General features: G+C 57.8%; 1 protein-coding gene across 1 annotated transcript; it reads left to right on the forward strand.

Annotated features, from left to right (window-relative positions):
• Nucleotides 1-236: 236 nt before the first annotated feature.
• Nucleotides 237-22,195, forward strand: TTC34 (tetratricopeptide repeat domain 34; the record flags this gene model as incomplete). The annotated part of the gene is made up of 8 exons (XM_082834247.1): nt 237-1,017; nt 8,981-9,803; nt 11,230-11,455; nt 12,627-12,831; nt 13,723-13,889; nt 17,676-17,950; nt 18,732-18,942; nt 21,668-22,195. The coding sequence occupies 8 exons, from the start codon at nt 237-239 to the stop codon at nt 22,193-22,195; spliced, it is 3,216 nt and encodes a 1,071-aa protein (XP_082690373.1).
• Between the last annotated feature and the right edge of the window lie 459 nt (nt 22,196-22,654).

Below are 22,654 nucleotides of genomic sequence, written 5' to 3' on the forward strand. Positions count from 1 at the left end.
TGGAGACGCCTGCAAGGCAGGCACCCCCATGCCCCTTAACGGTTGAATCCACCCTGCCTTCACTCGGGGGCTCTGCACTGACCCTGGGGTCTCCACGGGGAGGAGCAGGAAGCCTCTCTGGAGCAGGGCTGGGGGGCCGTAGGGCAGGTGGGCTGCCGGCCACCCACGCACTAACCACGCTCCCCCCTCCAGGTGCTGTGAGGACCGGACATGGGCCCATCTGAGGCGTGGGCGTGATGTCGGCCCAGGAGCTCGCAGCCTGCCTCTGCTGGCAGGGGGACCGGCACCTGGCCCAGGGGGAGACACCACTGGCCACCGCCTTCTACCTGGCTGCCTTCAGCTGCCACGCCCCCTCAGCCTTGCGGAGCGTCCGAGCTGCCCTGGCCGGGGCTCGGGGGCCCCCCGTGGTGGCCACGCTGGAGGCCTGGTGCCGAGGTGACAGTCAGATCCCGGCCATCCACTGGGACGGCATGGCGGTGGTCTCTCTCACGGGGACCCTGGCCCGTGCCTTCCTGGCCACGCTCTGCCCCGACCACCCAGCTGCAGCCCTGCACTCCCTGGCGGGCCTGCTGGCCCACGGGTACCACGGGGAGGTGGTGCAGCGCTGCGGGGCCCTGCTGGACGCTCACTCCCAGCAAAGTCTGGAGCTGCGGCTGACCCGTGCCCTGGCCTGGCTCCTGTCCAGGACACAGGTGGACGCCGGGGTGGCCGACTACCTCCAGGCCTTTGCAGCCAGCGCCGACCGGGTGGTGGCCTTCGTTCACACCCACCAGCAGCCCTACCTCCCCGCTGTGGTCAGCACCCTCCAGGACTACATCTCGGGATGCCAGGAGGCTGGGGCCGGTGCCAGCCAGCAGGAGACCGACTGCCGGAGACTCCTGGCCGCCCTGGACCCTGTGGGCACCTGGAGCAACACCCCGTCGCCCGAAGCCCTGCTCCAAGGTGGCAGGTATAAGGACTGCCAGGCGGCCTGCAGCCAGGCCCTGGAGGCCGCCTCAGCGGGCAGCAGACCCCAAGGTAGGCGTGCCCTCCACACCCCCTAAGGGCCGGGGCAAAGGTTGCTCTCACCATCGCTTCACTGCATGGTTAAGTCCTGCTTATGGTGGGGGTGGGAGTTGTGCTGGGGCTGGGGACACCACAGTGACAAAACAGAAAGACCCCTGACCTTATGTAGCACCAAGAAAAGAAGCAAAACAAAATCTGTGCTTTGAAAAATGGACTGTGAGAGGTACTGCTCTAGCCTCATGGTCAGGGAGGGCTTCTTGGAGGAGGTGTCGTTTGAGCTGAGACTGAAGGATTCCAGACAGCAGAAACAGAATGTGAGAAAGTACTTGGGGTTCCTTGCCACTGAATGGAGCCAGAATAGCTGGCGGGGGGCGGCGATGGGGGCAGAGGGAGCCGGGAGATGCTAAAGACAGTAGCGGTGGCTAAGCCCTCCTGGCCTTGAAAGACTTTGGATTTTATCCTCAGGGCAGCAAGAAGCCATGGGAGGGTTTTAAACTGTGGAGTGAGGTGCTCTGATTTGCATTTTTAAAGTTTCCTCTGGCTGCTGTGCGCAGAATGTGCCACAGGGGCCAGACTGAGAACAGAACCTGCTGGAGGCTGGAGCGCGGTCCAGGTCTGAGTTATCACTGAGACAGAAACGACAAGACTGTGGCCAGATGTAATGATGGGGAGAGGACGGGGGTGTAAAGGAGGTTCAGCAATGATTTTAAGAGCTCGCCCTCAGCAGCTGGATTGCAGAGGCCAGGGAGGAGCGGACGGGAAAGGGGGCACCAGGGGCTGGAGACACCCCCAGTCTGAGATGCCTCTCCTGCCAGGCCCCTTCGCTGGGTCCGCCTTCACGGCGGGGGCGGGGGCAGTGGGGCGTGTGGTTGGGAGCGCACCGGAGCCACACGCCAGCCGGCAGCCACACTCCCGGCTGCCTGCCGCCTCTCCACCTCCCCGTGCGCAGGTGAAGGTGGTGGCCACGCCCACTTCTGAGGGTTGCTGTGCCCTGAAAATGTTGTCACCCGCTAAGCGCTCCCCAAAAGTGTCCCTTGAGCCCCTCAAGTGGACGTGTCATTAGGCAGCTGGACACAGGAGCCAGCTCATGAGATGAGTGGGGGCTTGGTCTGAAAAAGGGGTTTGGGGATCATTCACACAAGGAAGGGATTTAAAGTCAAGGTCTAGATCGGGAGGGAGCTCGGGAGAGAGTGCGGCAGCCGGACACCTAGAGGTGGGGGGCAGGGGCCTGCCATTCACTCAGTGGGCGGAGCCACTGTGCAGGTTTGATACGCACCTTCATTGCATCCACACAGCACCCCTCGGAGGCGGGTGCGGGCACATCCCCACGTGCCCGTGGGGCCGCCAGGGGCACACAGTGTGTTCACAGAAGCTGCAATTTGACCCCCGGGTGCTCCTAACTGCCCACCGCACTGCTCTCCACCCAAAGAGGACCCAGCAAAGGGGACAGGAGGACAGGAGGAAGGCGGAAGCTCAGGGGCCTGCAGGGCAGTGACGAGGGTACTTGCGAGATAAAGAGCTGCACCGCGCTCAGAGCTGCCTCAGCTGAGTCCACGTGGAGGGCGGGCCGCGTCTGTGTGTCCCGCGGGGCTGTTGGCGACCCCAGGGTGAAAGGGGGGCCAGACAGAACTGAAAACTGAGCAGGCCAATTTCTTTCTGGAAATATGCCAGACCAGATACGCTGAAACCCTCCTGCTATAAATTACCTAGAAACGCTCGAGTCACAAAGAATCCTGAGTAGGAGACCCTTGGTGCCCAAAGCACAGACATGCAGCGGCCTGTGCGCTGGGGGCGTTCAGCACCCCCTGGGTGGAGGGCATCTTCCACTTTAATGGCCAGATAAGCCCCTGCAGAGATCCAGAATCCCCAAAGGGCTGCAGCCTTGAGGAGCAGTGTTCTAGAAAAACTCTGCTCCACCCCACCCCCGCCCCCAGAGACTGCAGGAAGCTTGTCTCTCCCGTCTGGGCTCTGCAGCGGACAGGCGAGCCTTCACTATGGATCGCTGCATTAATTAGGACAGAGTCACTTACGTCACTGGGAGTCACCTTATCATCCCCACCCACACTAGCATGGCTTACCATGTGAACAAATAAATTCTCCTGTAACAAACTTTTTACAAATGTAGATTCCAATAACAAGTGCATTCTAATCTCCAGGTTACTTATCCAAAGTCCTTGGAAACATCAAACAAAACCTTCCATATTTGGGAATACGCCCAGCCCTTCTCAGTACGTGGACATACAAGGACACTCAGTGTATGAGGACAAGATACAGAACGAGAGTAGCTTTAACTCACGTCCGCCAGGGGCCCCAGTTCCCTGACTGCTTATCCTCTGAAAATCCCCAGGGCAGCCGTCTCCAGTTCGTTCAAGGCTCCTCATTAAGAGCTACTGGGGTAGGTGAGAGACAGAGCCATGGTTGCAGCTCCACCCAGCATGGAAACAGAGTTCACTTGGCCTTGAGATTTGCTGGGACCAGCAGGAAATAGTGGAAGTGATGCCGTGTGGTTCTGGAGGCCAGCCTCCACCTCCATCCTCTTGCAACATTCCCAGTGCCCTGCAAGGAAGCTAACTAGTGAACCACGAGGGCACACACAGAGAGGGAGGCTCAGCCCACGGCCGACACCAGGGCCCCAGACATGTGAGTGAGGCCACCTTACCCCCTCCTGCCCAGTCGAGACACCAGGTGGCCTTAGCCACAGGAGTGATCCCCAGTGAGACCAACAGGAGGACTGCCAGCTCAGCCCAAACTGAAAGAGAACAGCAGACAAATAGAAATGGTTGTTGTTTTAAGTCACTAAGTTTTGTGGTAGCTTGTTACACAGCAATAGTAGCTGATACAACTGCATACTGAGTCAAAGCATTGGTTGTTTTTTTTTTTTTTTAATTTATTTTATTTATTTATTTTTGTCTGTGTTGGGTCTGCTGCGCGCGGGCTTTCTCTAGTTGTGGCGAGCAGGGGCTACTCTTGGTTACGGTGCACAGGCTTCTCATTGCGGTGGCTTCTCTCCTTGTGGATCACGGGCTCTAGGCGCGTGGGCTTCAGTAGTTGTGGCGCACGGGCTTAGTTGCTCCACGGCACGTGGGATCTTCCCGGACCAGGGCTCGAACCCGTGTCCCCTGCGTTGGCAGGCGGATTCTTAACCACTGCGCCACCAGGGAAGCCCAAAGCATTGGTTTTTGATGCATCCTTTAGCCAAAACTGAGTTGAATAATATAAGACTTATAGTTTTATGTTTCTGTAATAACGCAATTTACTACATTCATTAATGGAAGAAAGAAGAATATATTATCATTGCAATAAATTAGGGGAAAGTATTTTATAATATTTAACATCTCCAAAATGTAAACAACCAGGAATAGAAGAAAGCTTGCTTAATTGCAAAAGATAAAATTTATCAAAACCAAAATACCGTATTTAATGTGATATTTTAGAATCAAGAACATGGCGGCTGCCAACTCCCCCATTTATCCATCATTGCTCTAGAGATGCTAGCCAAGGCAATGAGGGGAAAAAAATGTAAGACTAGAAAGGAAGAGATAAAGCAACCATTATTTCAGACTATATAATTAGCTATGTAGAAACCCCAACAGAAACAACAAAAATGTATTAGATATAGGAATAGAATTTAGCAGGAGATACGAAAAGTATTTATGTTTATAGACACCAGCAACAAATAGAAACTTTATGGGGTTTTTTGGTTTGTTTTTTGTTTGTTTGTTTAAATTTTTTTTTACATCTTTATTGGAGTATAATTGCTTTACAATGGTGTGTTAGTTTCTGCTTTATAACAAAGTGAATCAGTTATACAGATACATATGTTCCCATATCTCTTCTCTCCTGCGTCTCCCTCCCTCCCACCCTCCCTATCCCACCCCTCTAGGTGGTCACAAAGCACCGAGCTGATCTCCCTGTGCTATGCGGCTGCTTCCCACTAGCTATCTGTTTCACGTTTGGTAGTGTATATATTTCCATGCCTCTCTCTCACTTCGTCCCAGCTTACCCTTCCCCCTCCCTGTGTCCTCAAGTCCATTCTCTACGTCTGTGTCTTTATTCCTGTCCTGCCCCTAGGTTCTTCAGAATCTTTTTTTTTAAGTTTCCATATGTATGTGTTAGCAAACTTTATGGTTTTAAAATACACCATTTACTATAGCAAAAGAAAATAATTTATTTCAATGAGTCATATGACTTAATGGAGAACACTATAAAATTTATTAAAAGAGAATAAATTATACGTATATAAGCAGAGAGATAGTCACTGTCCATTGATAGGAACACTTGATATTATAATAGAAGAGCAAAGGACCCATAATAGACAAGACAAAGAAGAATGAGCAGAAGCAGAGCAGGAGGAGGGGAAAGAGGGGGAGGGGGAGGGGGAGGAGGGGGAGGAGGGGGAGGGGAGGGGAGGAGGGGGAGGGGGAGAAGATGCAGAAGAAGGTGGTGGCATAAGGATTTTCTCTACCAGTTAATACAAAACTATGATAATCAATACAGAGGATATTGACTTAAGGGATAGATAGACTAATAAAACCAATAAGAGAGGTTAGAAGTAGACCTATATTTGTCTGGAACTTAATATGTGAGAGTGTGCACTGCAAATCTATGGGGAAAAGAGGACCGTGTTATCCACTGCATGGTGCTGATGCTCTACCTCTAACCACACGCAAAAACAAGTAAATTCCAGGTGAATCACGTTAATAGCTAAGTTTTACAGTTTCTAAGAGAAAATATGAGAGAACATCTTAAGACTTCTGTGTACAGCTGGGCTTCTTAAGATACAAAAAAAGTGGAGGGGCTTCCCTGGTGGCGCAGTGGTTGAGAGTCCGCCTGCCGATGCAGGGGACACGGGTTCGTGCCCTGGTCCGGGAAGATCCCACATGCCGCGGAGTGGCTGGGCCCGTGAGCCATGGCCGCTGGGTCTGCGCGTCCGGAGCCTGTGCTCCGCAACGGGAGAGGCCACAACAGTGAGAGGCCCGCGTACTGCCAAAAAAAAAAAAAAAGAGAGAACAATAAAAGTGGAAATGGTAAAGCAAAATTTGATACATTTGATTAAATTGAAATTTTTAAATTTCTGTTTTGCCCATAACTATGGAAAATGAGAGGAGAATCCACAACAGAAGAAAATATTTGCAAAATATTCAGTGGGCAAAAGATGAGTACCCAGAGTATTTGAGGAATTCCTACATATCAATAAGGGAAAAAAAAATCCAGTACAAGAATTGGCAAATGCATTTCCCAAAAGAGAAAACACAGATGGCTAATAAACAACGTGCGGAAAATATTCAACATCATAGTAATGATACAAATGCAAATTAAAACAATGAGACACCACTTTCTACCCAGCAGATTGGCTAGGAAGGTTTTTTAAATAAATGAGCCTTACCAGCGCTCAGGAAAATGAAAATTAGAACAACAGTGGGGTAGCATTATAGCATTTTATATTCCCCCACTGCCAGATTTTCAAAATGTTTAAATCTAACAATAAAAGATTCTGGCTTTCAATAACGGTGAAGTAGCTGGACTAAAGTGTGTGTCCCACATATAATTATAAAATTGGGGCAAAATATAAAATGCAAATAGTTGGCAACCGAACAGTGACCAAATGCAGGGAGAAACTGGAGACTGACCCCTAAAAGATGAAGACTGTACAGGTAAGCTTTGCAGGCTTGCAGCGTTTCGCCTCCTTAACCCGTGTTTTTTCCATGTAGGACAGAAAGTTGCCATTTTACTGGCTTGAGATATCACATGACAGAAGTTGGGGGTGAGAAAAGTGACTGTAAAGTTAGAAGGCAAATCCTGAAAAAGAGAGAGCCACATTCAAGGGGGAAGGGTGGTAAGACCCCAAATCTGTGTATTAAAGGCACTTAAATCCTCAGCTGACCACTGAACTATACACACATGGGAGAGACTGGGTGGCCTAAAAAAGCAACAGCTGGAAGCTGCAAGAACTAATGGAGGTTTCAGCTGCTGTCCAATAAAGAAGAGAATTTGGAGTTTGATCCTAGCCAATTGAACTGCCTGCGGAAACAAAAACCAATTCTCTTCAGAGGAAGACAACTGAACCCAGAGTCTCTACAAAGAGTCAACCAGATGTCCAGTGTACAATTTAAAAAATTACTAGGCATGCAAAGAGACAGGAAAATAAAAGATGAGCCACAGTCAGGAGAAAAAGAAGTCAACAGAAACTGACCTCCAGATGATCCCAGGGCTGCAATTAGCAGACTAAGGACTTTAAAGGAACTGTTATAAATATATTCAAGGACTAAAGGAAAATATGGTCATAGTGAATGAACAGCTGTGGCATCTCAGTAGATAGGTGGGAACTATAAAAAAAAAAAAAAGAACCAAATGGAGATTCCAGAATTGAAAAACACAACTGAAATGAAAAATTCAGAGCAGATTGGAGACAGCAGCAGAGCCAGTGAACTTGAGGTACAGTAGAAAGTACTGAATAGGAAGATCAGCTGGAAGGTGAGCAGAACCCTGGTGACCTATGAGACAATAGCTGGAAGTTTAACGCGTGCAACTGGAGTCTCAGAAACAGGACAGAGAACACACTTCCATGTGGGTAAATAATAACCAGCCCCCCAGACCCCATGGGCTCTCCATCTGCTGCAACTCCCTAGGATCTCTGAACTATTGCAAAAATCAGGGATGCAGGTGTTTTCTTCAGGACTTAGTAAATGACAGGGAAGTCTCAAAGTTTCTCTAAATTTGGCCACCAGGAGTAGACTGGGTGACCTTGTTGTTGGTTGCTTGGTTGATCTCAGGGCGCAAGATGCTTCTTTTAGTTGGCTATGTGCTGTGTTGTGACACTTACCCACAATGGCAACAGGGCAGAGCAGTAGCAAGTTTGCTTCCATGCAGACGTGAAGGCTTTGCCCTCTCCTGTTTCAGTGTAAAGGATTATTACTGTTGTGGCTATTGAGTTAGGTTATAAGGAGAAGATCTGAAGGAGTCTGTGCAAAAGGCACTGAAGTGGAGGTTCAGTGCCCCAGCACTGTGACTCGCCGGGCCCTGAGAACTCCCCTCCCCAGCAGCACTTTCCTGACCTATAATGCTATAAGGGTGGGCACCCACGACCTTGAGCTCCTACCAGCACTGGGTTTTCTGCGATTCTTTCAACAGCACGCACCTGCCTGGCAGGGATGGGGTGGCCTGGCTTTCTTTACCAGTCAGAAAGCCCCCATTCACACAAGCCCCAATTCACATGTTTACGCTGCTCGGATACAAAGTATGGGGACGGTGGAGGTGAGGCCGCTGCTGATGGGAAAGCTCACTGAGTGACGCCACCCACCAGTCCTGGTTCCAGGCCTGGACACACATTAATCCGTTCAGTCCTCGCAGCCCTGTGAATGGAGACCATCCTCGTTCCCACTATAAAGCAGAAAAGGAAACTGAGGCACGGCAAGATGCAGTAAATCCCCACGTCCCCCGCTCGTTAAGCGGCATTGGGCGCATCACCCCTCTTTCCGGAACCTGATGGGGTGATCTCATTTCAAAGACGTGGCCAGAGAAGCCGGGAAACAAAGATGCTGGCCCCTAAAACATCACAGGCTCAGAACCTCAGCCCTGACCTGGGGGGCAGGGGTGGAGTGGGGTTGCTCTCAGAAGAGGGAACTCAGCCCTAAACTCCATCACTGCAAGTGCCAGGGGTGTTGTGACGACATGCCCGGGGCTGCTGGGCTGCTGTGAGCCCAAGTGGCGAGCAAGTGGTGAACCCAAGTGCTAGGTGAGCTGCTAGGGAGGCCCACCCTGGTTGCCCCCTTCTGAGCCTGCTCTGTCCCTGATGGGCTGAGGGCCTCCTGCCAGCACTCATCCTTCCGGTGCCATGTCCTGGGCTTCTGGGAGACTCAAGGGAATCGCCGTGAGAGGCGTCAGAAGGTCCCAGCTGGAGGGCTGGGGTCTGCAGGTGGCTCCCCTGGAGGACGTGGCCCAACAGGCAGGACCAACACCTCTGTCCTCTCTCCAGGTGAGCGTCGGGCCACCCTGCTGGTCACCCGCGCTGCCGCGACCTTCCTCCTGGACAGCGGGGCCCAGGACCTCCTTCGGGACCTGCACGAGGCCTTCTCCGAGAGGCCCTCAGGAGCGCGGAGGCAGTTAGAGGCCGTGCTCTCGGCCGGGGACCGGGAGCGTCTGCGGGCGCAAGTGCAGGAGGCCGCGGACGTAGGCTTCGCGCGCTTCCAGGAGACCGTGCGGAGCCGCCCCGAGCTCCGCGAGGACTCGGGCCGCGAGCTGCTGGCCCCGGTGACCCGCGCGCTCCGGGTCCTGTGGCGCGTGGCACCGCCCGGGGCGCGCCTGGCACTGGGCACCCGGCTGGCCGAGTGCCTGCTGCTGCGGGGGGACGCGGTGGGCGCTCGGGCTCTGTGCGAGCGCTTGCTGCGGCCCTGCAGCGCCGGGGACCGCGCGCCCCTGCTGGCGCTGCGCGGCTTCTGCGCGCTGCACGCCGACGACGCGGGGCGCGCCCAGGAGGACTTCCAGGCGGTGGTGGAGCTGGGGCCGCCGCACCCTGGTAGCTGCGTGCGAGCCCTGTGCGGCCGCGGGCTGCTGCGGGTGCTGGCGGGCAGTGCGTTCCTGGGCGCGCTGGACTATGTTACCGCCTGCCGCCTGCGGCCCGAGGAAGCTCTGCTTGTCACAAAGGCCTACGTGCCCTGGAACCAGCGGGGGCTGCTAATGACCGTGCTGCGGGAAGAGGGCCGCAGGATGCTGCAGCGGAGGCCGGAGCCGGGATCCGAGAGCGCGCCAGGCCGCAGGAGCAAGGCTGCGGAGACCGACAGCCTCGCTGCGCAGGAAGGGTAAAAACTAGACCCGTGCACGCCTGGGGCTGCTGCTTCATTCTGGTCTCCTCCAAGTTAGTCGCGGTGTGTTTCCTACTACTTTACAGTAAACTGAGGCAGGGAGCTGCCAGGTGATTTCCTTAAAGCTTTGGTGGCAGATTTAGCGCCGGGGCCCGGATCTTAGGACCCTCGGTCCCAAAGGGCAGGATGCATTATGGACTTAGTTGTCAAAGAAGATTAGAAACGCAAAAACGGGAATGAAAAAATAGAACTTACCTGTCATCCCACTGTTACATTTCCTTGTTGTTCCTTGTTACATTTCCTCACTGTTACATTTCCTCCTCCTTGTGCGTATGGCGTCCACTGAACTGAATTTGTGCTCTGTGTGCAAATACATCCCACCTGTTCTACTCCCTAGATCATGAACACTTCTTTGGTCCCTAGATACGTTTCTTGGGCAGCCCCATAGCTCATCCTGTGAACGTGCCATCACTCCTTCGGGCTCCAGGGCGTCTGCTCTTAGTTATAACGCATCCCGGGTAATCTGCAGCCTATGCAGTGTTCTGTGCTACGGATGGAGACAGAGGTGGAGCTCCTGGGTCAGAGAACACAGCCCCCGTGAGGCCCTTGACTTTGGAGCTGCCCACCTGCCCATCAGTCCACACGCTCCAGCCCTCGCGCTCCTTTCGCAAAATTCTCTGCCAGCCCAGTGGATGGACCTGCAGCTGTTTTGACTTGCATTTCTCTGGTAGCTGGGGGGTGGCAGGAAGGTGTTTTAGCAAAGCTAAAAGCACTGAGCTGAGGGGCCCCTGGGGGGGGCATGTTTGACGTCAGCCCCCTCGCCCCTACACGCACGCACAGGCACGCACGCACGCACGCACGCAGGCTTCCTCAGCCCCCTAGTTCCTTAATTTGCATTGCTTTGATTTGATGCTGAGGAGGAACTTTCTTGTAAGAGATTTGGGGCCCTTTATATCTTTTCTCTCTGGGAACTGTCAAATTTGAGGCTCCGGCCCCTTTTCCCAGTGGGAGCTCCTTCTCATTCCCAAGAGGGCACCCTGGGTGTTAGCCAGCTCTGCCTGCGGCACCCCTGAGCCGTGCAAGGCCACTTTTATCCTGTTTTTACAGAAAAGAAAGCTAAGGCAGGGCTGGCTGGGAGTCAGCATACAGCCTCGACTTCTCCTCTGTAAAATGCCCGCCCTACGGGGTGGGGGAGAACGGGGGGGGGGGGTGAGGGCCAAGGGCTGTAGGTCGGAAAGGGCAGCCGTGCGCTCTGGGGATGGCACGAGGGCCCTTCCAGCAGGAACCTGGTCTCTGAGGCCCAGCGGGAGGGGCACTGCCTGGACCAGGTGCAGGGATAGGATTTGCCTGCAGCCTGCCTCCCTGGGCAGGTGAGAGGGCTGTAGCACAGGGGTCAGCCCCCTCCCAGCTGCTCTCTCCACAGGGACGCCCGTGGCGTGTACCAGCTGGCCATGCTCCTGATGGAGCTGGACACGGAGGATGAGGCTTCGCGCCTCCTGGCGGCCGATGCCCTGTACCGCCTGGGCCGCCTGGACGACGCCCACAAGGCCCTGCTGGTGGCCCTCTCCCGAAGGCCTCAGGCAGCCCCTGTGCTGGTGCGGCTGGCCCTGCTGCAGCTCCGGAGGGGCTTCTCCTATGATGCCAGCCAGGTGAGGGGGCCCCGGTGGGCCACAGCAGGGCAGATGGAAACAGGGCACAGCTCTGTGGAGGGCGCCAGGCCTCCACCGGCCCTCGCTCAACACCCTGCAGCCCAGAATTGAGAACAGGCAAAGCTTGTCCCAGCCCCGGTTCTGCCACCTCCAGCAGGTGCCTCACCTCTCTGACCCTCAGTCTCCCCGTCTGTGCCCTGCTGTTCCAGGTTCTCATGAGAATTAGCTGCAGCAGGTACCCCAGGGCCCAGCAGGTCTCCAGCGTGCAGTGACGCTCTGTATTTGCTTTTCGTGTGTTGTGAAGAAAAAGGGCCATGAGTTGAGTGTAAGCAGAGCTTAGTCCCAAGTAAACTAGGCTTGGAGGTAGCCCTGTCCCGGGGAGGGAGAAGAGCAGAGGAGCCCCAGGCCCTCAAGCCCTGCTTGCCTCCCCTCCCTCAGGTGTTATGAGGGCTTCCTGTTGGAACACGGCAGAAGATTATGTTGCAGGGGCAGATCCAGGCTTTGGGGCAGGGCTGTGGGGCCTGTCGGCTTCCCTCTTCCGCTCTGGCCTGGTTTGGGTTCTGGTCTCCCTGAGCTGGGCCATAGGGGTGGGAGGGAAGGATGGTCTGGGACCGGTGTCCACACAGGTGCAGCCAGCAGGGGCAGCATCAGACAGGCCTCTGTGAAGTTATGTCTCCCCGAGGGTCTCGCTCCTCCCAGAGCAGGGATCGATTCCAGGGCTTTTGCTCTGCACCTTCTGAAGGACTCCCTGGGCCCTCTGTCACTTTACGACTTGAAAGCCCCCTTTCCCCACACTTCTCAGACCTGTGGCGCATGGGCCCGTGAGGCGAGGCGAGGTCTCCATGTCACCGAGAAGGAGGCACGGCTCAGGGACACTGGGACCGCCCCCCCCCCCCCCCCCCCCGCCCCAGCTCCTGACACTCAGCAGAGGAGCAGCCCAGAGCGAGGCCCACACCTCCCGACCCAGTTTTCCCTGTGCTCAGCTCCGGCAACCTGCAGTCCCTGCCCCACGAGCCACGCCCCACGAGCCACGCCCCCACAAGCCACGCCCCCCACAAGCCACGCCCTTGCGGGCTGCATCCCTGAGCCACACCCCTGCACGGAGGATGGGGGTGGACTGGTCCAGCCTGGGGCACAGGGAGGACCAGTGGTGACGCCCCTGCGCCTGCAGCTGGTGAAGAAGGTGGTCCAGTCTGGAGACACAGCCTGCCTCCAGCCCACCCTGGACGTCTTCCGCCATGAGGACCGCCAGCTGCTGCAGGGCCACTGCCACGCGAGGGCCCTGGCCATCCTGCAGACACAGCCAGGCGGCGCCGAGGGCAGAGCCCACACCAGGGAGGCCATCGCCTACCTCTCTCTGGCCATCTTTGCTGCAGGTAGGAGCCGCCCTCGTTCCTCGTTCCTCCAGGGCCCCCACCCTGTGCCAGGTGCCCAGGGGCAAGGGGCGCCTCTGCCATGCGGGGGAGGGGGTGTGGTCAGGCACCAGGGAGTCTGAGCACGTGCTTGGCTCAGGGGCGTGGCGTGCTCCCGGGCCACTCACTGCAGCAAGCGCGCTAACGCCTAGGAAAGGCCCGACCAGCTGGGAGCTGAGCTGGGAGCTGAGCTGGGACCCTCTCCTGAATCCTGGGCCACCATTGCACACACCCAGGGCCCCGAGGGTGGGAGGGCCAGACTCAGACGAGGCCCTTCTCCCAGCTCAACCCTCTCCCCCCATCCGTGGGGGATGAGGGCCCCAGCCCCCGAAGCCCTTCTTAGGAATAGCGGGGGCAGCTCCGTGTGTGTGCGCCTGGTCTCCCCGCTCACCCAGCCCACCCACCACGCCCTGCCCTAGGCACAGGAGGGTCAAAGAGTTGGGCCTTCTCAGCCTGGCACCTTCACGGCTGCAGCCATTCTGTGACCTGCCCCGTGGACCCTTCCCCCCACCCCCGCCCCTCTCCTGGCCTCACTTCAGATGCAGCTGCAGTGCCCCCACCTCTCAGAAGCCCCCTCGGACTGTCCACCAACCCTCCCAGATGCCACCCCTCCTGGCTGAGCTCCCCGTGCCCCTCAGCCAGGGCCCCTGGATCAATCCAGACTGCTGTTCCCTGGTGTGTTGTGGTGCCCAGCAATCTGGGAGCTCCCTAGGTGACCCGAAAGCCACTGCACCCCCTCCCCCTGCCCCTTGGAGCACCAGGGCAGGTGCAGTAACTCCTGGATGAGGGCAGACACACTGACCCTGGCCGTGCCCAGCCGAGGTCACATCTTGACGCCACACCCCCTTCCTCCAGGGAGTCAGGCAAGTGAGTCCCTGCTCGCCCGCGCCCGCTGTTACGGGTCCCTGGGCCAGAAGAAGACGGCCATGTTCGACGTCACCTCCGTGCTAAGGGCTGAGCCGAGGAACGTGCAGGCGCTGTGCGGACGGGCGCTCTTGCACCTGGCCCTGGACCAGCAGAAGGTACGGGCCCACCCTCCCCACCTGGGGCTGGGCAAGTGGGGGTGCCCAGGGTAGGCGCTGCCTTCCTTCTCAGCTCCCCAGAGAGAGGAAGCAGGGCCAGGCCATCTGAGCGTCAGTCATCAAACCCCCGCCGGTACCGGGGCTCACGGGAGCCTCACCATCACATCCCTGGTTTGGGGGAGTCTTTCCCTTCCATCTGCAGAGTCCCCATGCCCCCCCCCCGCTTTAGTCGGCATGGATTGATGTGCAAAGCCTCAGGATTACTAGGGGGCCCCCCACCTTACAGTGATGAGACCTCCGCTGCCCCCTGGGTGCCACTCTGAGCTGTCCACACAGGGCCTGTGGATTTGGGTGGCCAGCGTGCAGGGGCAGGGGTGGGAGGCGGTCCATTGCAGGCCCAGGGCAGGCACCTTCCAAAGGGAAGACGTGCAGCCAACCAACAGCCCTGGACAAGGGCACTCTGCAGCCAAGGGCGATGTCGTTGGTGAATAACTGAAACCGACTGTCTGCCCTGATGCTTCGCTGGGACAAAGTACAGCCCAGAGGTGTCCTCCCTGCCGGGTTTCTGAATTTCTTAAGGGTTGGGATCTTAGGAGACAAGGAAAAATGATCCAAGATGCCACTGGGGTGACGGCATCTCAAGATGGTGTTTCTGCCTGTCAGGGTGTCTGTGTTTCCCCCAAGGGCCCTGGCAGCCTGATTTCTGTTCCAGCTGGGCACACGCCTGTGCTTGGGAGCCCAACCCTATGCAGGCCCCTTCCTGTGCTGGGAAAGCACCTGTAGTTCTCAGGGACAAGCCCATTAAACAGAGATGGGATTCAGCCAGGAGGGCCCTACTGCAGGAGGCGGACCCCTTGGAAGCCCACCCCTGGGTGATCTCGACATGCCAGCAACTCCTCCGAGAGGTGCCTCAGAAACAGCCCTCCCGCCGCTCTGTCCAGGGCAGTGGGGCACGTGGCAGGGAAGGTCAGCCTGTGAGTCAGGATGAGGGAGCAGGGGCACCCCACATCGTCACACCCATGAACTTCCTCCTCCTGGGGATGGGCTGAGGCCAAGCACCGCATACCCTCTGGCCCTTCACAAGAGAGGAGCTCTGAGCCAGCCTGCCAGGTCCAGAATCCAGAGCCCTGCTCCCCCGCCTCTGACTTTCTGAGCAGGCCCTGCAACACCTCTGAGCCTTGTTTCAACATCAGTAAAATAAGGGGGCGGGGAGCAGTGCTTGTTCAAGGCCATCCATGCTCAGCCGTGAGGGGGCTGCTTATTCAGTGCTGTCAGATGCTCAGCGTGGTGCCTGGTCCCTAATGAGGGCTCCATGTGTGGCAGCTGGAATCCCCATGAGTCGGCACAGAACTGGACTTTCCAAGCTGATCAGGTGTACCACTGGCCAGCACCAGGGTCACCTAGGGCCCCGGTCATAGTGTAGGAAGGACCGGAGAGGACCGTCTTCCCATCCACCCATCTAAGGGCTCTGTCTCTCCAAGACCTTCATCCCCCACACACCTGCTCCAGGAGAACCCCATCGCTGGACTTTAAAAGTATCTAGGCACACTTCCAGTGCTGGCTAGGAGAGGGTAACTGGTGTTGGGCTGCTGAAAACAAAATATCTGGATAAAATACATGACAACTGTCTTCAGGCCCTGAACAACAGGCAGTGGAGAACTGCCATCCCGGAGGAAAGGGGAACCGCACCAGGGGAGTCCAGGGGGAGCCCCACGATAACCTTTCTTCCTGGGGAGGCTTTCCCGTTACTGCACGAGGAGCTGGGGCAGTCAGCTTGCTGAGCTGAGGAGGCAGAGACTGGGGTTCCAGGCCGCTGCAGTCGCTGGGATTTGCAAGGAAGGGCAATGGAGAACATGGGGCTGTGCAGAGAAGTCTTCATGGGATTCCAAGTGGTTCTTGTCTGAGTCTGGGCTGCACATGCAGGGGCCCAGCAGAGCTCACCCGTGGCAGGAGATGCTGGAATTCTGACCCTGCCAGAGCAGAGACCTTTCTGAACACCTTGGGCGCTTAGCTGAGACCACACCCTAAATAAAGGTCATATCTTAGGACTAAGTTCGAAACTGAAATGGACCTGCCCTCACAAGGAACAAAACCAAGTCCAGCAGAACCAAAATGACCCACCAGAATAAAACACAACCTCCTTTATGAGAGGGCGACATAGCGCAGACTCTCCAATGCACCATCCACAACGCCCAGCCCCGAATCAAAAACTGCTAGACACACAGAGAGCCGGGAAATGTGGCCAACAGTAAGGAAACTAAGTACTCAATAGAAACAGATGTTCGTCTGGAACAGCCACCTCAAGATGGCTCAGATGCTGGAATTGGCATACAAGGATGCTAAAACAGTGATCGTAAACATGTGAAGAACTTCAAGGAAAATGTTTTCATAATGAGTGAACAGATGGGGAATCCTAGCAGAGAAATGGAAACTATAGAGAAGAATCAAGTGGAAATTCTGGAGCTGAAAAGTATATCTAAAATTTTTAAAATTTACCAGATGCGCTTAACAGCTGGTTGGAAATTGCCAAAGAAACGGTTAGTAAAATTGAGGATGGACCAACACAAATCATCCTATCTGAAGAACAGAGGGGAAAAGGACTTTTTCCAATGAAGAGAGCTTCAGTGACCTCTGGGATGATTCCAGGCAGTCCAGTATACGTATAACTATAGTCCCGGAGGAGAAATAATGGGGCAAAAATATATGCATGTGTGTATATATGTATATGATGTATATGTATATGTATTTGAAGAAATAATGGCAGAAAATTTTCCAAGAAGCTCAACAAATCCCAAGATGATAAACACAAAAAGAACCACACCTAGGCACACCTTGATCAAATTTCTGAAAACAAACGATAAAGAGAACATATTCAAGGCAGCCAGTGGGAAAAAGAAACATTACATACAGCAGTATGAAAAAATGACTGACTTGTCATAGAAACGATGGAAGCCAGAAGACAATGGAATGGTGTCTTTAAAGATACATATTTTGGGGACTTCCCCAGCAGTCCAGGGGTTAAGACTCCACGCTTCCACTGCAGGAGGCACGGGTTTGATCCCTGGTCAGGGAATTAAGATCCCACATGCCATACAGCAGGGCCAAAAAATAAAGGTACATGTTGTCACCTTATAGGACAACTGCCAACAACTGTTAGAGGCAGGGTTAAGAGGCCAATGGAGGAACTAAAATGAAATACTAAAACTATTCAGTTAACCCAAAAGAAGGCAGAAAGGGAGAAAATCAAAACAAAACAAAAGACACCTAGAAAACCAATAGGAGGGCGGACCTGAAGATGACTCCATGGCTGCCGACCGCTGCCGGGCCAGAGGCCAGAAGCAAATGGCTCACCGGGGCCAAGGCTCTCCTAAAGGGGCCCAGCCTCCCCCCGGCCTCGTGTGCTTCCACAGCACAGTCAGGGCCTCTAGACTCCTCCCCCGCCACTCCAAGCGCACACTCAGCCCCTGGCCCATGGCCCTTCTGGTACCAGCCCAAGCCCACCTCTGCGCCATAGCGGGTTCTTTATCAGTGTGGCTCTTCTGGGGTTCCAGACCGTTTCCCCGTCCAGAACTCTGATACGCTGGCCTCAGTTTCACCACGCCCTCCGTGAACGCTCACCACACGGGCCCTCGCGTTGGCTGACCCCCATTCCTACCCCATGCTGGGAGGGCAGGAGCTGGGCCATCTGCCCGTTCTGGTGTCGCCAACACCCGGCATCAGGAGGAACACGACAGATACCCAGCTGGGACCACTTCTGCCACCCACCCTGGCCTCCTCCCCTTGCAGGAGGCTGTGGACGACATCCTCTCGGCTCTGAGGCTCAGCCCAAGAACGGCGGTCCCTGAGATCCGCTCTCTGAAGCCAGAGGTCCAGGCCCTCATCACGCAGGGCCTCTCATCCCGCTGCCGGGCCCTGTTGATCCAGCTGCCGGGCACAGGGGCCCGCCTGAGCAACGAGGACACACAGAGCCTCCTGGCCGCGGGGGAAGCACTGATCGAGATCGATGCCGCGCAGCCCAGCTGGCACATCCTCCTGGCAGACGTGCTGCTTGCAGCGGGTATGTGTCAGCCCAGACATGCAGAACATGGGCGTCTGTCCCTGTTCCTCCCACCCCTGGATCCTTTTCTTTAAAATGGGAGAAAGAGACTCAGGACTCTGGCTTGTAAGGTCCCTTCCAGCCTGAATCCCAGGACCTGGTCCCCGTATGGGTCCTCCGTGTGGCTTTGCCCACCGGGCGGTGAGACAAAGGAGTGATTTGGGGTTTCGTAACAGGATCAGATGCTCAGGCCTCCTCATTAACTCATGCATGTATCCAGCAGATGTTTACTGAGTGCCCTGTTCTAGGTGAGATTGTCTTAGGCCCACATGTGTCGGTCTTCCCTGCAAAACCTTGAAAATATTTCAGCACTAATTTGAAAGGGAGACCTCTCTGCAGCCTGCATTTCACAGGCCTGTCATCATCACTTGCAAGCCTGTGAGATGCCCCCACCAAGGCCTTCAGGGCCTCCAGGGCTGCTCTAATCCCATGCAGCCCTGCTCAGGAGAGAAAGCAGGTCCTTGCAGTGACCATGGTGAGGGGGCTTAGAGTCCTGTTACTCCACCTGGGGGTCGAAGAGTGTAGTGACTGCCCCCAAGTCGAGGGGCTGGGTCATCAGGTGAGTCCGTGTGAGCGACATGGTGTCACCGTGCCCCTCTGCTCCCTGCTCCTTCCTTCTGGCGCTGAGCCCCTCCATCAGCCAGCCACTCCCAGAGCCAGCACCAAGAAAGGCTGAACTGGGCTTCCCAGTGGCCCCCGTGCCCCAGCTCCACCCTGACTGTCCTTCCCCAATCCCTGACAGGCAGCTTTGAGAAGGCCGGCGCCCGCCTGCAAAAAGTCCTGCACCTGGCCCCTGCATCAGAGGCGGCCCGGGCCCGGCGTGGCCTGCTCCGGCTCAAGAAGGGTGATGTGCCGGCCGCCACACAGGACCTGCAGCGTCTGGCAGAGACAGACGCCCAGGACCTCGGCTTCCTGCTGCATCTCCTGGAGGCCTCGGAGAGGCAGAGCCTCGCCCAGGTGGGCACAGCACCCCACGGAGGCCCCAGCCCAGCCCCTCTCCAGCACCTCGGGTGGGAGACCCCCAGGCCCGGGGCTCCGGGTATGCTAACTCCCCGTGCGCCTGATCTCACTTGGACATGGGGTGGGATGGAGGTTCAAGCGGGAGGCACCCAGATCTGGCCAGCTCAAGCCCTGACACCCCCAGAGACCTCAGGGCTTCTTTACATGAGGCGTACAAGCCACAGCTGACTCGGGGTCTGGGAGAGGGAGGGGACCCCATCCTCAGAGCCAGACTGAGCCAGGCAGGAACACCTGGCCCTCGTTGAAGCCCACCCCAACCCGAAGGTCAGGCCAGGAGAGGTGTGTCCCTCCCAGTGAGCGCGTGGGTGGCGGGCCAGCTCCTGCCCCTCGTGAGCTGAGAGGGACCCTGAAGGGATGTTGGGCTGCGGCTGCTGCCTCCTTGGGTGGGTGATTGTTCCACTGCTCATCTGACAAGAACAAAGAGCATCTTCACCAGGCCTTGGGTGGAGCCACTGCCCGCACTGTGGCCCTGGCAACTTAGTGGGGGGGGGGGGACTGTTTCGGGGGAGGGGGAGTTCACTTCAGATAGGGAAAGTGTATGGAAGACCCTGAGAGAGGGCAGTGGGGGTGCGAGGCGGCCCTGGAGGTGAGACCACGGTGGCGACAGGTAGGCCAAGGCAAAAGCCTGGAGGCAGGAAAGATCTCAGTGTTCAGGAAACAGGTGGGCAAAATGCAGCTGGTGTGGGAGTGCAGGAGGAGGGGCTTGGGGGGGCAGAGGGAAGGGTGTCCTCCATCCGGGTCTGGCCACCTTATTCCCTTCACTTGCTGGAGGCAGGAGCAGGAGAGGCAGGGCTTTGGAGGGGGTGGGCGGTGAAGGGACCAGCAGGTTGGAGTGGGGCGGGGCCAAAAGCATCAGCCGGTGAATCAAACCCCTGCGCGGCCAGGGGCACGTGCTTCACCTCCTTATGCTTCCGTGGGCTCTATCACTCAGGGTCCTTCAGGAAAACGAAAACCGCACTAGGCGTGTCAACGAGGGGGTCAGTAGGGGAGTTGGCTAAAATGAGCGTTAGGGACGGAAGGAGTGAAGCAAGCAATAGGTCATGCAGGGGGGCACAGCCCTCGTAGGGCTGAGGGGGCCAAGAAGCGTGTTAACAATGCCTAGAACTCAGAGGAGCGGCCGCGGAGCCCGGGGACGTCGGAGGAGGGGGCCTGGCTGGGGTCTCAGAGCCTTGAGGCGGGGGAGGGGGGGCTCTAAGCTGGGAGCGGGGAGCTAGGTGAGCGTCTCTCGGTTCACAAGGCGGGGCTGGGCAGGGCTCTGTCTCTGAGTTGAAAGGACGGCCTGGGCCCGGAGGAGAGCACTAGGCAGGGCCGCCTGGAGCCCAGATTCGGTGCCGCGAGAATTCGCTCCACGTTGGCCGTGGCGGGCGACGAGGGCCGACCCGGAAGTGCGACGGAAATAGTGGCGCCCCGTTTCCGGCGATAGTACGGCTGCACGGCCGGTGGCGCCGCACTGTTCCCCAGCTCTGGGAGGACCACGCAGAGCCCGTGGGGAGGGCGCTGCACGGAAAGGATGGGTCGCCGGTCCGCGTCGCACAGCGGGGCCGAACTGGCTCCAGCCCGGGCTCCGGCCTCCCGCCTGCCTGTGTGCGCGGTCGGGCTGGTGGGAAGACAGGACCATGCGTTCAGCCCGCCGGGTGCTGGGTGCCCTGTGCTCTCCTGGGGACAGGCGGGAATCGGGGCGTTGCTAGTACCTGGCTGCATGGAAGAGGGAGGGTCTGGAATGTGCCCGTTCAGTCCGTGGGGGGCCACTGTGGGCTCTTGGCAGCAGGAGGAGACGAATGAGGCCAGCGGATTTATCCGGGCCAGTTCGGCAGAAGAGGTAAGGCATTTTGGCAGGTTTGGGGAGTGGGCTTCAGTCACACTCAGAAAAGGAGAGTGAGCCTGGGGCCAGAGGAGAGGCTTCGGCCCTCAGGGCTGCGCCATCCAGACGGGGGCAGCGCCATCCAGACGGGGGCAGCAGGGGACTCAATCCAGCAGTCCCCAGGGAGAGAAGTGCCAGGGCGGACAGCGCCCTCTGATCTCTGGCCTGGCCCTGCGGCATCCAGCGAGGCCGAGGCTGAGCCCACCACAGCCCTCCTGGACGCGCCGCTCTGCCCGTCCCTGAGGAGCAAACGCAACCCCAGCCCCTGGGTCATGCTGGCAGGCGCTGGCAGTGCAGGGGGCGCCCGGAGAGTGTCTCCCTGGCCTTGACTCTGGCTCCACAGGGCCTGCGGGAGCAGCTCGTTGGTTAGCAAAGTGAGAAGCACAGCAGCGCAAAGCAGACCCTGCTTTTCTGACCCGGGGCGCAGGGGGAGGCCCAAGGAGCAGGCTCAGCGGAGGCGGTGTCTGCTTCTGTCCTCGGGGGCCAGGGCGGCCTCGGTGGGTGGGCAGGGCGGGAGGCTGGGAAGGGGAGGGGAAGGAGGAGGTCACCCCGGTAAGAGAAGCTGGGCCCGCAGGTGGGGCAGTAGGGCTGTGAGGAGGGGGAGGACGCCTTCTGAGCAGGGCCTGCCTAGGGAGAGCTTGCAGGGTGGAGGGATTGCAGCGGGTGCCTCCACGCTGTGCCTCCACCCCTTCCAGAGGGAGCGGGCAGCTTCTGCCTGGGGAACAAGCAGCGGCCAGCCCGTGAGGGGCCTTCAGTGTTCTGGGTTGACCTGACCTTCCTCCCTCCATCCTCTATGTGCAGGCCGCAGCCCAGGAAGCTGACACCCTCATGAACTCAGGGCAACCCGGCCAGGCGCTGGGCTACTGCTCACTGGCCGTCCTGGCAGGCGGCAGTAGCGCCTGTCACCTGCGCCAGCGGGCTGCCTGCCTAGCCGAGCTACGGGAGTTTGGCCGGGCACTCGGGGACCTGGACCACGTGCTCCGAGAGGGTTCAGGGGACGGTGACCTCCAGGCACGGGCGGAGGACTTCTGCTCCCAGGGCCGCCTGCTTCTGAGCCTGGGGGACGAGGCCGGGGCCGCCGGGGCCTTTACCCAGGCCCTCAGGCTGGCGCCCGCCCTAGCCCAAAACAACCTGTGGCAGCGGCCAGGCCGGGCCCCCACTGCCCACGCGCTCCTGTGCAGGGCGCAACGCTGCCTGGACGAGCAGCGCTACACAGAGGCCTGGACGGCAGCCGAGGACGGCCTCCTGGTGGACCCGGAGCACAGCGGCCTGAAGAGACTGAAGGCGAGAATCCGGAGGGAGGCAGCCTCGGGCTGCCGGCTCCACTGAGCCAGCGCTCCCCAGGCCCAGCCGTGGGGCCCCCCTGTCGTTAGCATTTCTCGTCCGGACCCTGGGGTGCACCCCCGCCCCCAGATCACCCACCCTCCCCCTCCTCCCAGTCCTGGGGTGGGCTGGTGACAAGCAGCCTCGGGAAGCAGAGCGGAGAGCTCCCCACTTGCCTGAGTCACCATCCCAGGGGGCTCAGGAACCCTCCCCTCAACAGCAGCCTGGCCCCCAAAGCTGCGGCCCTCTTGGCCCACACGTGGGGCTCGGGCCTCAGAGAGCAGCCCCAGTCCTGTCTGTGGCTTGGGACCTGCAGGGTGGACGGGGTTCAGGCCGGCCCCTCGTGGCCCTGGGGAGACGGTGCCGGCCCAGGAAGCCCTTCTCCCGGTGTGAAGCAGCCCTTGACCCTGGCCTGGCGTTCGGGCCGGCCTCCTGCAGGGCCTGGGCCCCCTCAAGGACAAAACT

Source organism: Leucopleurus acutus (genome assembly GCF_964270905.1).
Source record: "Leucopleurus acutus genome assembly, chromosome: 2".
NCBI classification, from domain to species: Eukaryota; Metazoa; Chordata; class Mammalia; order Artiodactyla; family Delphinidae; genus Leucopleurus; species Leucopleurus acutus.